The sequence below is a fragment of the Camarhynchus parvulus genome, chromosome 18, assembly GCF_901933205.1.
Source record: "Camarhynchus parvulus chromosome 18, STF_HiC, whole genome shotgun sequence".
Lineage (NCBI taxonomy): Eukaryota > Metazoa > Chordata > Aves > Passeriformes > Thraupidae > Camarhynchus > Camarhynchus parvulus.
This window is the reverse complement of record NC_044588.1, coordinates 11,773,140-11,787,562: the sequence shown is the minus strand read 5'-3', so window position 1 is coordinate 11,787,562 and position 14,423 is coordinate 11,773,140. Positions and strand designations below refer to the sequence as shown.

The 14,423-nt window shown below is 40.2% G+C and overlaps 1 protein-coding gene across 1 annotated transcript in view; it reads right to left on the bottom strand.

Annotated features, from left to right (window-relative positions):
- The window catches only part of ABCC3 (ATP binding cassette subfamily C member 3), a 47,456-nt gene that overhangs the window by 22,881 nt on the left and 10,152 nt on the right, over positions 1–14,423 (bottom strand). Inside the window, exons 2-8 of the mRNA XM_030962184.1 lie at positions 11,311–11,487; positions 10,324–10,449; positions 9,294–9,431; positions 7,560–7,685; positions 6,690–6,751; positions 5,442–5,573; positions 1,164–1,382 (exon numbers count right to left, since the gene is read on the bottom strand). Coding sequence (XP_030818044.1) covers positions 1,164–1,382; positions 5,442–5,573; positions 6,690–6,751; positions 7,560–7,685; positions 9,294–9,431; positions 10,324–10,449; positions 11,311–11,487 — 980 coding nt within the window. The remainder of the gene's footprint in view (positions 1–1,163; positions 1,383–5,441; positions 5,574–6,689; positions 6,752–7,559; positions 7,686–9,293; positions 9,432–10,323; positions 10,450–11,310; positions 11,488–14,423) is intronic.

Genomic DNA, 14,423 nt, shown 5'->3' with positions numbered 1-14,423 from the left:
ATGCAAATTTGAGAAATTCCCAGAATAGGTTACACTTAATATGTTGTCAGGAGGCAGCCAGCAGCCTCATCTTCAGCAGGGGCTCTGGGAGAAGACAGACTGTCAGCTATTAAATGTCACCATACTTGGTCAGACCCTCTTTTTAGCAAATTTCTGGGTATATCACAAACCATGCACAGAACAACACGATCTCAGAACACAGGTTATTTTTGAGATACTCAAATAAGAGCAGAGCCTTCTCTTCTCCCTTTCTCTACATCCACCTGTGACCTCCACCCAAGTTCCATTCCTCCCTCATGCATTAATAGAACTTTGTGCTTTTCTATTAATAATTGTTAGGTAGAAATGCTGGTAATTCCACTACTGCTTTCTTCCTAGCTAATGATTTTCTGCTGAATTCCTCACTTTAAGAAAAATACTAATAAAGAAAAAAATGCAGGGATTGTGCAAATTCCTTTATGGATCAGGCTGAGCAACTGGTCCCCCTGGAGATGGAAGGTAGAGGTGTTACTCATACAAAGAGAATTTGAGAACAGACCACTTCTCTCATAACCTCTTCCTCTGTTTGGCTTTTTTTTTTAATAGAACTATAATTTTCTTTCACATGGAAATCCATTGCAACTGTGCCTCTCACATTCTCATTGCTGAACACAACTAAGAGCACATGAACTCATCTAAACGACCCAAAACCTTTCCCAGATGACAGCAGTCTGGCCAGAGCACCACATATTGGAGCATCAGACAACATCTGCACATCAAGTAACACCACAACTGCAACCACCATCCTCATATGAGGATATCAGATATTCAGAGACCACTGGATCCAGCCAGCAATGCTTCACTTTGATTTCACAGCTAATCCTTTAGAAATGGGGAGAAATTGCTTTGGACTGAATCACAGAGCAACATGTAATTTGTAAGTCAAAGCTGCCCATGGCAATGGGAGATTTACAAATGGAGCATTTCAGTGAAGCTTGTCCAATTTACAGCTGAGTCCGCAACAGAGAACTCATGTCTCCCGGCATTGCAGGGGGAAGGTGAGGAAGCATACACATGTGGCACTGTGAGGGAAACTAACTCTTTATTTCAAAAACAATAGCCCTGTGCCAAAGCCAAGCAACCACAGGGATCACACATAGAAACTACTCACAGAGTAAACCAACCTTAATAGCTGAGGGTTGACGAAAGAGAGTAGGTCTTGTATCAACTTGAAGAAGGAGCCAATTAAGAAGTATGGCCCAAAGGTCCTCAACAAAGCCTTGAGAAAGGAAGGTTTCCTATTGTGCTTTTTGTCTCTGATCAAGACTTCTGCTTCCTCTGGGCTGCCACCAGCATGATTCTGTACATGGGTTGACTTCCTCATGTACGACACATCCTCCTTCCTAGGGAAACAAAACAAATTACAGGAGACAACTGACAATGAGAATGGCACTGTCCTGTGTGAACAGCACTGTGGGAACACCCCAAATTCTGCACCCTCCTCTGCTCTGCTACTGACCAACAGCAAGACTTCCAACACCATCAAGGTGTGCTCAGGATCAGCTCCTCTTGTGCAATTGAGTCTTGTTTTATTTCCTTTTTTTTCTGCAGTACTTAGGGGGTGCAATCCATAGGCCACAAAATCAACCACCATGAGATGAGAATGAGGCCCAGAGGAGGAGAGGAAGGCTGGACTTTCTTAGAGGACAGAATTGACTTTGGATCTCCAATTTCTTGCATAGGAATCCTCAAAGAAGTGCTATGGACATCCCACACAAGGCACCCTCACCTACTCCTTCTGAGCCTGTGTTCTTGTTCAATCAGTAGTTGTGCTAAACCTGTACCCTTATCGATCACACAGCTGCTTCCAGAGAAGCAGAATGAATCCCCCTGGGGCGATAGCCATTGCAGCAGGCACGGTGCTCTCAAAATAGAAAGTTTTGCATTTCTGGAAACTTGAAATTGAGTAGAAACCACAGCACCTTCAAAACTGGGCCATCCCCAAGATCTGGACTACAGCTGTTCAGATTCTTCCAGGAGAGAAACCTTGGGTTTAGGTACCTTAATTTTACTCAGTTGACAATTGAGGCATTTAAACCCTGTTTATCTGCAACCATTTTGTTAACCACTGGACACAATAATCATAGAGGTTTTTTCCAACCTTAATGATTCCAGGATTCTAGGATTCCTTTTGTACTTTTTGCCGCTCTCCCACTGCCAAATAAGCTAACAAAAGTGATTCTTCAACGAGCATTCTTTTAGACTGACTGATGAAAAATGGGCCCAACATGCCCAAACTTCTCTTGAGGGCTCCAGGCAGGTTTTGTAGAAGCCCCTTTGGGGTTTAGGTGCCTGACTTCTGTTGCCCATCAAAAAAGGGTACGCTCTGGGAAATTATTTCCTCCATGAATTGCTCTCAAACATCAGCCTGGCAACTCTTCTACCAGAAAATATCAAATTGATGTTGTTTCCTGGGGGTTATGGGACTAGTGAAAAATTTCCTGAATGTCAGACAGGAAAGTTAAGTCCAGGTGGAACAGGGAGAATGAAATTAATCTGGGGCACATAAACTCTACAAGAAAAAACAGATGGAAAACACATCCTAGAAACAGTGAATATTTACCACAAGGCATTTGAAAAATAACTTGTAAGTACTACCAAGTGAGGTTGAATTTATGATTTTTTTATAAAAGACTGTGCAGATTTTTTGGAGCTGGCTAGCTGCAGAGTGCAGTAATTCCAACAGCCTGTGAGCATTCACTGTGATCACTGAGGCTAACAGTCCACGTGTATAAACTTGTCCACATCCTTTCAGAAAAAGCCATTTGCAAATCCCAACATCTTTGCAATAAAGCTAGAGGGCAGGGGGAGAACCTAAACCAGTCAATTTATTCTTTTCCCCCCAGACAAGAACAAACAGTGTTGTCTTTGTCTTCCAGATCAAACCCGGAGAGTTTATGAGAAAAGCCTTGTTTTTCTGGCAACCAGACTGTTAAACTCATTGAAAAATTTGAAGAAACAAGACTACTTGCCCCTGACTTTGTGCTATTAAAAATGTTTATTACACTGAGCTAATAGCAAAGCAATGGTTCTCTTGCAGCTAAGAGTCCCAAAGGGAGAAAATGCACTTTTAGTGTTTACTACCTGTAGTTAGGTGAGGTCAGGTTTTCAGCAGTGTGTGGGACTGTTCACACCTAGCTTTTAATCAAAGCAAAGAGCATGTGTCTGGTTGCCATTATTTATAGCAGGGCAGATAATAGGTACTGATTTATCTTATGGGAAAACACACATATGTTTTGGTGCTGATACGGCCCTGCATCTTCAATATGTCTTCATAAGGATAGTCTCTAAAATCAGAAGCTAACTAAAAATGAGGGAAAATGCATTCCAGCTCTCTCTTCTCCATCCAGCATAGCTCTAACTTTCTCAGAAGAAACTGCACTTATCAGTAAAGTGAGCAAGTAGAAACTTCAGCCATGTAAGCAAAGAGAGCAAAAGAAAGGAAAAATACTCTTTATGTGCTTTATTATCTATAGTAACATTTTAAATCCATGCTGGTTTCTCCTGTAATTCACAAGAAACAAATGAATCCTTAGCAATTATTTAACAGTAACTCAGAAGATAGCAGCGATACAAAAAATGTTTGGGAACAACAGAAATGTGATAATCATTACCAGAAAAGTTTAAAGCGTTAGCTATGTCAGAGCTGCAACTGATTAAGTTTTTAGAAATAAATTACTACTATGTACACTACAAATACTTTTCATCACACTTTCAACATGTGTACAAATTGACACAGCTTTTTTAATGTCATAAAAGCTTGCTCAGAGCAGATTTAATGAGAGTTGAAAGAAAAAAAAGTATTTACAATGTCTCTCAAGCAACTACCACTAATGTTATTTGACAGGAAGTAATAGAGAGTATCTACTTATAACTGAAGAATAAGTAGAGCTTTCAGAGTTCCATGGAGCACAGCAATTTGGAGTACAGTAATTTTCTTTGTTTTTGCTCTTTTCCCCATCTTAGAATCATTAATACAGTTGCCACAAAATTTTACCTGAGCTAAATATGACTCATAATTTAGAGCTAAATTCACTGCCAATTGGCCCCAGTTTATATGAACAGTTTCCAAAATGCAATGAATCCCATGAGAAAACTCCAGGCATGGTTTCTGTTTTCCTAGTAAAAGTTTTCCTGGACCCCATGCACTCCTGCACGATGGCTGTGCTCTTACCATAAAACAGCCTGAGGGAGTAAGATTTATGTCTGTGCAAAAAGACCAGAACCCAGACCATGAACATTATTCGACACCATAAAAATAGACACATTAAGACAATGAAAAAAACCCGGAAAATAAACCCTGAAGTAGAACTATAACACATCCACACAGAGCATTAGTGAACAGCTGCTGGTGAACTGTTGGAAATATTTCAAATTTTAGCTGCAAAATGGAACTCTCCACATCATATTTAGCCTTGCCAAGAAAATGACAATTCTCTCCTAATATCATCAAATAATAGCATCTTTACAATTTGGCAAGGACGTGCACAAAAGAGAACAGAAGAAAGCTTCCACATGACGAAGAAATCTCCACAATGAAAGCAAATGGAAGCACAGCCCCCCTTCTCATTGACATTTTTCATTTGAAACACACTATTATCATATCTATTTGCTCGGAAACATTTTGGACACCAAACAGTGAGAGAAGAAAATAGAGTTGCACAATAGATAATTTTTAAATATTGGATTAGGACAGAACATGCAATGAGAAGGAAATCCTCTCAAGCAGGGGTATAACTATATGCAAGTTCTGACCCTTATCCCATTTCCGTCAGATACCTAGAACAATTTTGCTGCTAGTTTTCTAGGCAACAGCAGTAGGATCTCAGCAATAAAGTGAGATGTCTCTTCCCCTCCTGCCTTTCACGTGTTCTGAGTTTCTTATCTTTACTCCTGGGAAGTGAAGACTTGCTCACTGCTGAGAGCCTTAAGGCTAAAAATACTGCCTGGCCAAAAAAATCATGATGAAGATGATGAGAAATTCTCTTTGGTTTATGTGCCCAGAAGCTGTGCTCCAACACTCCTGGGAGGGATGCAGTTATGCAGTTAGACAACTACCAGCTCAGTGGTGAAAAATTGTTCATTTTCTACAACCCAACCAACTCAACAGCTTCTTCTCACACATCTTCAGCCCTTCTCCACATGGGAAGTTGCACCACCTGCCCCTGGAGATTTTAAGCACCTAAAAAGTGTGTTGGTGGCACACAAGCCCCACAGGGCTCCTGTTTGCCTGTGCCTAGACATATTAAAAAAAGAAAGGTAAACTATTAATGACTGAAGAATAGAAAGGCTGAAGTGGCGGGTGCATTTTTAGTTGGCTCATTTTCATGGATGAGCAACTTATGAGTGTTGGAAGGATTCAGACCAATCTCTCAACTTTGCAGACTTGTTCATCTACTTACTGTTTGCACTCTGCTTTTTCTCTGTCCCACTCTTTACTCAGTTGTTGCACGATAGTTTTTGAAGTGTCATCTTCGTTCAGCGACCACAAATCTTTCTCTTCCAGAGGCCTTTTGTACCCATGAATTGCCATGCTGCACATATGGAGAAAAACAGTGCAATTAAGTTCGGAAAACTGAATTTTCAGTTTTAAAGCATTGCCGGTAACTCTAGGACTATTAAGGTAACAAAAGCAAGAAGACACTCCACAGAAAGGGAGATTGGAGAATAATTATCACCCTTTGTTCCTTTTATTGATGTTTGTAATTAAGGAAAGGACATGATGTATTTCTAATTACATGTATTTTATTGAAAACACTACTTCAGAAAAAAACCCCACTACTGCAGAAGAAAAAACAACTAACAGAAGCATTTGGATGAAATTGTGCTGTTAAATGGAAACAGTGAAGCTTTAGAAGTGAAAATAATAAAGTTGATCTGGAATAACTGTCAGAGGTGAACAAAATGCGAAAGTGGAGCTCAGTGGAGTAAAAGGAAAATCAGATTTTTCTGAAAACTGCAGTTCCTCAGCTGTAAAGGGAATTTTGTCAAGGGATACAAACATCCTATTTGCCAGGAATCTCACTGGGGAAGCTGAACATTCTCATCCTCTCACTAAAAAGAACTTTACAGGGCTGTTACCAGGACAATAAAATTACATGGGTGGAAGAATGAAGATCTCAACCGCTGTGGAAAAATAGGGCCTTAACACGACCTTTGACAGCTGTTCCACTTCTTTATCATGGAGTAGCAGGCCCAATCTCAAATTTGCATCTTTGATACTGTGACCTCAGTTGGCAGCAATAATTTATATACATAACCCAGTTTACCTTCTCTTTTGCACAGAAATGTCCTTACAAAAAAGCATTCACCCATGAACCTCAACAGAAAAAAAATGTACCCTCAGCTGGGTGAAAGGCTGCCACAATTTATCTTGTAGAGCAGAGAGCTACATCTTGGTTTAGGTTATATTCCAGCATGCGTTGAGCACAGCCAGGCTGCACATCCTATTTGTCATGATACTGTTGCTGCCATACCTTGCAGAGAAAAAGTTTAGGCTCTGCGTTTCTAAAAAGGCAAACGCTCAAAGTGCTGACACTACTGCGGATAAAAGAGCATCCAACATCAACTACTCACAGAAGGAAAATCTCTGTACTGCTCACTGCAATAACAGATCACAAGCTGTCCAACAGGTTGAAGAAAAAACTCACCTGGTAAACCACCAAAATGTCAATCGTGACAGGAAGCCTGAATTTAACTCTGGACACGGATTCTATAATGAATTTATGGGGGAAAAAATGAAAAAAAATAAAGCAAGACATTTACTTTTAACATGACAAGAGTCTATTTTGATAATTTTTGGCATATTATGTGGTATATTACATGTACGTACCTATGTCCTAATGAGACATAAAATTGATTTCTTTCATTTCCCATTTCCCACACTGAACTCCTTTTATAACTAAAAATTGCTTCCTACACTGCCTTTAAATCACACCTATAAAGTGAAATGTCATTCTACAGTTTCAGAGATGTTCATTTTAGGACATGAGCTCAACTTCTCTCTCAGCTTGGTTCAAACATAAATCCAATTATAGGGATTATTTTTGAATTGGAGAAGAAATTTAACCTGGGACACTAACCATCTTTTGTTATTAATGTTTTTCCATATCTATTCTCAACACATATAGAACTCATTTATTAAGACAAACCTCATAGACTTTTGCTAATTTGAGATGAATGTTAAGCAAGTAGTGCACCATATCCTCAAAAAACCCTCTTGAAATAATTATTATTACACTTCAGTGCTCATAAATATAATTTACACTGCTGTGAAGCAGCAAGCAGGAGAACTGCTTTCACTACACAGCTTCAAGCCATTTCTGATGACACAGATAATGGAAAAAGACTCCAAACCCCAATACTACTCTTCATACCCAGTGTTTTTTAAGAGGGCCACTAAATACTGCCATCTCTATAACAATCCAAAGCTGCTTTCAATGACAAGTACTCTCAGTGGAATTCTCAAAACACCATATAGTCTGTAAAATCCAAATAATGCAAAGTGAAAAAATACTTACAGCATCTATATTAACAGGAGAAAAAAATGGAGGCTTCTCTTTAAAACATGAAAGTATCAACTCAATGATTATCAAAGCAAAATAGATGTAAAATGTGGTAAACCTGAACCTTTCATTTACATGGCCCTAGAGGAAAAAGAAACACTGTAAATGATTGTTTTATTGCACTTGCTAGTTCCCCATACTCTCTCTCTCCCCACTTTTTCACTGCTTCTTTTGGCAATTCTTTTCTTCCTTTACAGTTGAATACTGTAAAGCAGCTCCCAGCAGGAATTATCTCACAAAAGTATGCTTGTACTCTGACAAGTGCCTAAGAACATGCTTATCTCCAAGCTTTTCATTAAATCATGTCAAGTTCAAAGTGCTTATACATCTTCACTGCATGCAGACACCCTCTGGAATCAGGTCTATGTAATATCCTTTTAAATTACCTCTGGGGGTTCTCGCATGATCATGTCTTAAGCACAGGAATTGTCAACTCAGATCAGAGAACATCCTTTTATTTTAATATCTTGTCACTGACAAAGCAGTGAGTGCCAAATACTTTCAGAAGAAGCTGCAGAAAAACCACTGCATTGCATAATAAGAGTTCCATCTGCTCTAGAGAAATTTCTTAATTATGAGTCTGCAGTTTACCTAAAACTTCCGGCTGTGAGGGTATGTCCTTTATACAGCTCTTTCATGCCCTAATGCCATTCTAAACAGTCCCATTGTTCACTTAAAATGTTTAAACCTAAGTGCAAAAGAAGGAATATTTGGTTCTGGGCAGTCAGAGTAGGAGAAATGTTACCCAGACTTGTTCTAAGGCTCTGCACCCACAATTTCAAGATGATTATGGAGTCAACATTGATAGTCCAATATTTTCACTTCATAAAGCTGCCTCTAAGTGGTGTTTGAAACGGTCGCACCAGATTGCAGCTATTATCTGACAAAGTTCTACCCAGGCTCTCAGTTAAGGTTTAATTCAATCTCTGATGGAATATTTACAACAGCCTGCTACAAGAAAATCCTTGCTAACAGGATAATGCTGCTAATACTACAAAGAAGCAAGAATAAAAACAAGAAATTACCAAACAGATTCAACACTCCCAGGCCTTGATGATTTAATCACTGGAGCAACCTGCCTTGCCCTGCTTAGTGAAATATGTTTCTGTGAAAAACTCAACAAGTTGCTTACTTTGGGAGAACCCGCTATGTTTTCAAACAGGAATCTTAACAGCCCAGATTTCTTTCCCTCCAACTTTCTCTCTGTTTCCAGCCCCAGTGGAGTCAAAATGCTGTCACTCAGCACATCAGGCACTGACACGAGGAAGCCCATGAAGCTGTCTAATGTGGCCAAGCTGCCTAAGTAAAAAAGGAACTTAACATATTAAAATGTGTCCTCTCTGATTACTACCCATCTCCATTTAAGCAAAAGGCTGCAAAAGGGAAAGAGACAAAAAAAGACAGGAGTCTGTTCACATACACACAGTGTTGGTATTGCTCTCTTATGTCTATCAGGTTACCAGTATAGTCCTGGGCTAAGCAAAATCTGCATTGCCTGAGACATCGAGTTCCCCTCTAGTTACACAAGTCTGAGTGAAAACAACAGAACCAAACTCCTTTCTCTCTCTCTCTCTCTCTGCCAAAACCTGGGCTCAGATCTGACTCCAAACTCAGGTGATTCATGCTTTGCACATAGATGTGGATGCTACATTTCCTATTCTCCAAGTGCTAACAAGGATAGCTTGTTACCTGTGCTGTTGTAGTCATGATCTTTGACCGCAAGGGCCCCACGGCACAAAACACAGACAAAAACCAGAAGATAATGAGCACTCCAGAGGACTGAATTCCTCTCAGCCTTTCGTACTGGATAAGCAGTGTGGCTAAAAGCTGTAAAAGTAAATACAGGAACACATGAACACAACCCCATCCCAGTGCTACCCTCTGCACTCTCAGTTGGCAGTTCTTACAGCCACCATCGACTAGGAGGACAGCAGAACAGCAGGACCTCTCTGAAATGAGCCCCATCATGACTTCACAGAAGTCAATGACAAAACCTCCATCATGTAAGCAGAGGAGCAAATAACACTGAAATAATTTGATGTTTTCAGAGCCTCAACTTCAGAATTCAATTTTTAAACCTTTGCACATAGGGCTGGGAACAATGAAATATTAGTTACAAACGTTTTACACAAATATAGGAGCTGCCATTTTTCCAATCCAGACAGACCATCCTGACTTGTCTAGAAAATGATGTTTTTAAAAGAAATTAACCAAGGGAATAAACTTAATTGGCAAATCTTACTGCTTTATTTTTCATACAACAGCCACAAGCCTGTTTGTCATCCTAGCCAAAGCCAACTTGTTTTGCTTAATGGAGGAACAACCACCAGATAACAGACACAGCTTTACAAAGTCCAATACTATACTAAACAATGCACAAACCATGTTCTATTGTATCTCTCTATTTAGGCAAAGTCCTACTCAAATTCTCTCCAGACCTGGATCATGAGCCTGGATAAACAGGTGAAAGCAGGCTGGAAGGCAGAACAATCTCTCCATTACAAATATTTTAATTTATGAAGCTGAATCTTCTTGAGAGAGAGAGAGATTTGTGACTCCAGCCTTTTCAGTAGCAAAATTTGATTCACTGATACAAATACTAATAATGCAGCTAAAAGAGGTCCAGATAAGGCAATGAAGGCAAAGGGACTCTTCAGCCTTCATCTGTCTAAGAAAAAGTTATTCATACTGGTCATAGTGAACAGAAACAGCTACAAACCATAGTGATGCCAACGACTAGTGGAGTTACAAAATAGACTGGTGGAGGAGTTCTGTTTTGCAGGAGCTCATGGAAGGAGTAGAAGAGATCTGCCCAGCTCACACACCACAGCAGGACACCAAACAGCTGAGAGGAGGCAAACAGAAATGACATTTGGTAAACTCCTCTACAGGAGCGGTCAGAGAGCTAAACAACCCCCCATTCTGATTCACAGATTCCCAGCAAAACAAACCTGTGTAAATACAATCATAGCACTGATCAGCTGCAATCTGATGAACTGTCCCACTGCACTCAATCCAAGGATCTCATCTCAACTGTTTTCTGAGGGATTTTCAATCACAACCAGCAGAAAGATTATTGTATTTGCCTGGATTTCTCCCCCTATTTAGTTTTGACTGGAAACACAGGCAGCATCCAGAGTAAAGGTAGACATGCCCTGAAGCAGAAGCCTGGCGTTTTTCTCCAGAAATAACCTGAGTTATTTAATGGCCTATGGAAAGCAACTTTCTTGCTTTTATTAGATCCAACCACTCACAGACTGAGGGGCTGCCGACACCAGAAAACCTTTAAGCACAAGGTGCAGACAAAATCACGTTGCTATTTCGTGGGGAGAGTGGCTTGAAAAAACCCTTCTCATGAAAGTAATTGCACAAAGAGATACAATTCCCACTAGACCTACCTTAACATCTTTGCTCTGCAGCTTTCAGTGGTTTAAACATTACTTAAGGGTGAAGCAGCACAGTTTTGGCTCACAAAGGGGGACCACTCAAGGTAGAGCAATCAGTTCTTCCCTCTACTGAGAAAGGTGGACTCCTAGGATGGATTTCCTTCCTCAGAGATCTGTATGCAAACTGTTCATTCCTATGAGCAAGCTCTTCAATATGATAGAGGGAAATTAGTTTAAACCCTACTGCAGCACTTCCTTGGATGCTGAACTAATAAAACTGAAGTCTACGTGGTATGTGGGGCACTGCAAAGAGCTCTCACCGTCTTGAACCTGCTCAGCATGGACAGCACGATGTACCCTCGTTTGTTGTGCTTCAGGTAGAGAAGGTAAAAAGGTAAAGCACTCCACAGGTAAATGCTGGGGATCCAAGCCAGGATGGTGTTCTGGAAACATGGTGTTAGGTCTGGGTTATCCGTGTGTATTGTAAGGTTGGAATCCTGGAAGAAGGATGAGACACATTTCTTAACAGAGAGGCAGAAGTGCTGCCAAATGGAATATCTGCTTGATTGAAGTTGTATTCAGATCCTGATGGAGCTAGCACATGGCCTGAACAAGAGCTTTCCCAAGATACTTACCCCAAGCACCTTTGGTTAATCTGCTCTAGTGAAAGGACTAAGTATTTACAGCTATAAAGAGGGCAAAAGAGAAAGATTTCTGCCCTACTGTATTTCAGAGCTGGACAAACATTTTGTAGCAGACAATCCCTTTTTGCTTCTATCTTTGCTGAGGCTCAGTTGCAGGTGCTGACAACACCATGTTCCTCAGGCATTCCCAGCCTGGAGTGCCTCTGCTAAATAAAGCTCTTGAGGAAAAATTCTCCATCTGACAACAGCAAGAATGACTTGTCAAGGACTGGACAAAATAATCAGATTTAGACCAATCCTATGCTGTCCTGGGAAAATCCCCTCCATTTATGACTAACACTTCGTCCTTCTTACTCATATGCTTCCAACTTTAATTACTTCCCTATTCTAAACAAAGGCAAAAGGAATGTACTGAACAAGCAGGTAGGAATCAGGTTTTCTTGGAAACATTTCAAGTAATGCTTTTCAGTTGTGATCCTGGACACCACAAGCCACATATGCACTTGAACCTAAAGATTTGAATGCACTGCATGCAAACACTGTTACACAAGTTCAGACTAAAACAGAACTTTCAGTATGGTGAAGGCGAATTTGGTTTTAATCAAACCTCCTGGAAATTCACAAAGGAAACTTGGACTTTGGCACCTGATGTGACATCTTACACATGGTAGATAAATACCTACTTGCAGGGAATGTAAAATGACTTTGTTGTACTGACATTAACAAGATGATGATAAAACTAAGATATCCCTGGTTCAAATATACCTTATCTCTGCACTACAACAATTTATTCAATAATTTTTGGGTGTGAGCTCTCTCAAGTGTGTCAGTTACATGGAGCCAATTCTCATCCCTTGTGACAGACTGCTCTGAAAATCAATTTCTCAAAGTATTTCCAGTCCTGCTTTTGTTTACCAACAAAAAAGAGATTGAATCCTGAATGCAGTGGTTGATTTTAGGGGAATTGCAGAGCCACAATCTGCAGAGAATCTTTCCATTTCATTGATGATCTGTCAGAAGGCAGGTGCATCTCTGAACCTGTCCACAAACACATGAATGAGCTTGTTAAGTGTAATGAGACTACAAAGCCTTGGCTGCGTGCAGGACAGTTTGGCTGAACTGCGACACATTTGTCATTCAGTGCTTCAGCTTTGGCAGTGGTGAAGGCTGGCACAAATCCACCAGCTCTACATCTGAACTGCACCTTTTGCACAGCTGGTGCTTCTTCAGCCAAGAAATGGCTTTTTTTGGAGGCAGTCAGACATCCAGCATGGGACAGCAGAATAAAAACAGCCCAAATTTCCTCAACAGGCTTGTCCAGACCTCAGGAAACCTTCAGCCACAAATCAACAACACAGGGCCAATTACACAGCAATTCAAACACAAGATCAAAACAAAACAAAACTCCAGCCCCACATTCAAACTATTTTTGTGTCTACCTTCAGCAAACAGGTCTCTGGCACCAGAACGGATGAAAACATTTAAAGAGCACCCATCTTTTGGCTCATCATCAAAACATTTCAGCATCTCTAATGCAATAAGCTCCTCTAGCAGCTACCCTGCCTGGGGCAGGACATGCCCTGTAGAAGCTTGGAGCTCTTTAGTTCCCAAGTAGGAGCTTATGTACTCTCATTTATTCAACAAAATACTAATTTCCTCTTTAAATTACATGTTTAACAATGTCTTGAGCATGTTTGCAACTATGTTCCTTTTGCTTATTGGAAAAAGTCCTAGAAAAGGAAAGCAGAGGAAGAATAGCAATAACTGAAGCTCAGAATAAAACAAACACTCTGTTTAAGGGAAAAGATATTCACAGGACCCTCCCCCCGCTTTTTAATTTAAACATTTTCTATAGGACCAAAATGTCACAAACAGCTTTCTGTCTGACAGCAACTTAGAAACTGCCCCAGATGTCCATTAACATCTGAACTGAACACAAGCTGCCTATTGTATCCAAGATACAGACTGCAGGGCTGCCAAGGCATTGGAAGGTTTTCATTTACTCTTATTTAAACAAGGCAAAGGGTTTGCACTTCTGAATGTAAAAATGAGTCTGGCCAGAAAACAAAAATTCTGAAAAGAAAAAAAAAAAAGAAAAAATTAAATTTCTACCTAATCTCAAAATCTAACTATCCCTGAGAATAAAAGTGATAAAAGTGGAACCTTTCCAAAATTATGTGAAACTACCGGAAGCAGTATCCACATGATGGCCAACAAGAACCTAAGAACCTACTACTTCACAGCACATGGGAACAGGGACGTGGGCTGAAGGAGAGACCTATGGCAAAGATAACAGGACTGACTACTGGCTTCTTGGTGATGTTTTTCCAGCTCCAATTCTATCCTGGATCAGAAAAATAATCTTTTCTGGTAAAGATCTGTTTCTGTAAGGATCTGCTTCTGCTCTGAGAGCAGACTGTTCCCATCCTGAATAGGAGAAGGGTCCCTATTAGATGACATAGTGCCTAAAGCACTTAAGTAGTTGAATTCTATACAAGTAACTTGCTCTCCCTGAGACCAGACTGGAGTGGACTAATGCTGCTATGTGTCCTGGGATAGAGTTCTTAAGGGTTTAGTTTTTTCAATATACTTTTATTTATTGTCTCCCTGGTAGCTGACACATCATTCTGTTTCTCTCTTTTTTGGTTGTCTCTCTTTGCATTACGGTTTTGTTATTATTATTATATTTTATTTGAATTATTAAACTGTTCTTTTCTCAACCCATGGGATTTACTTTTTCCCTAAGTCTTCTCCCATCCCAGCAGGGAAGTGGGAGGGGTTAGTGAGCA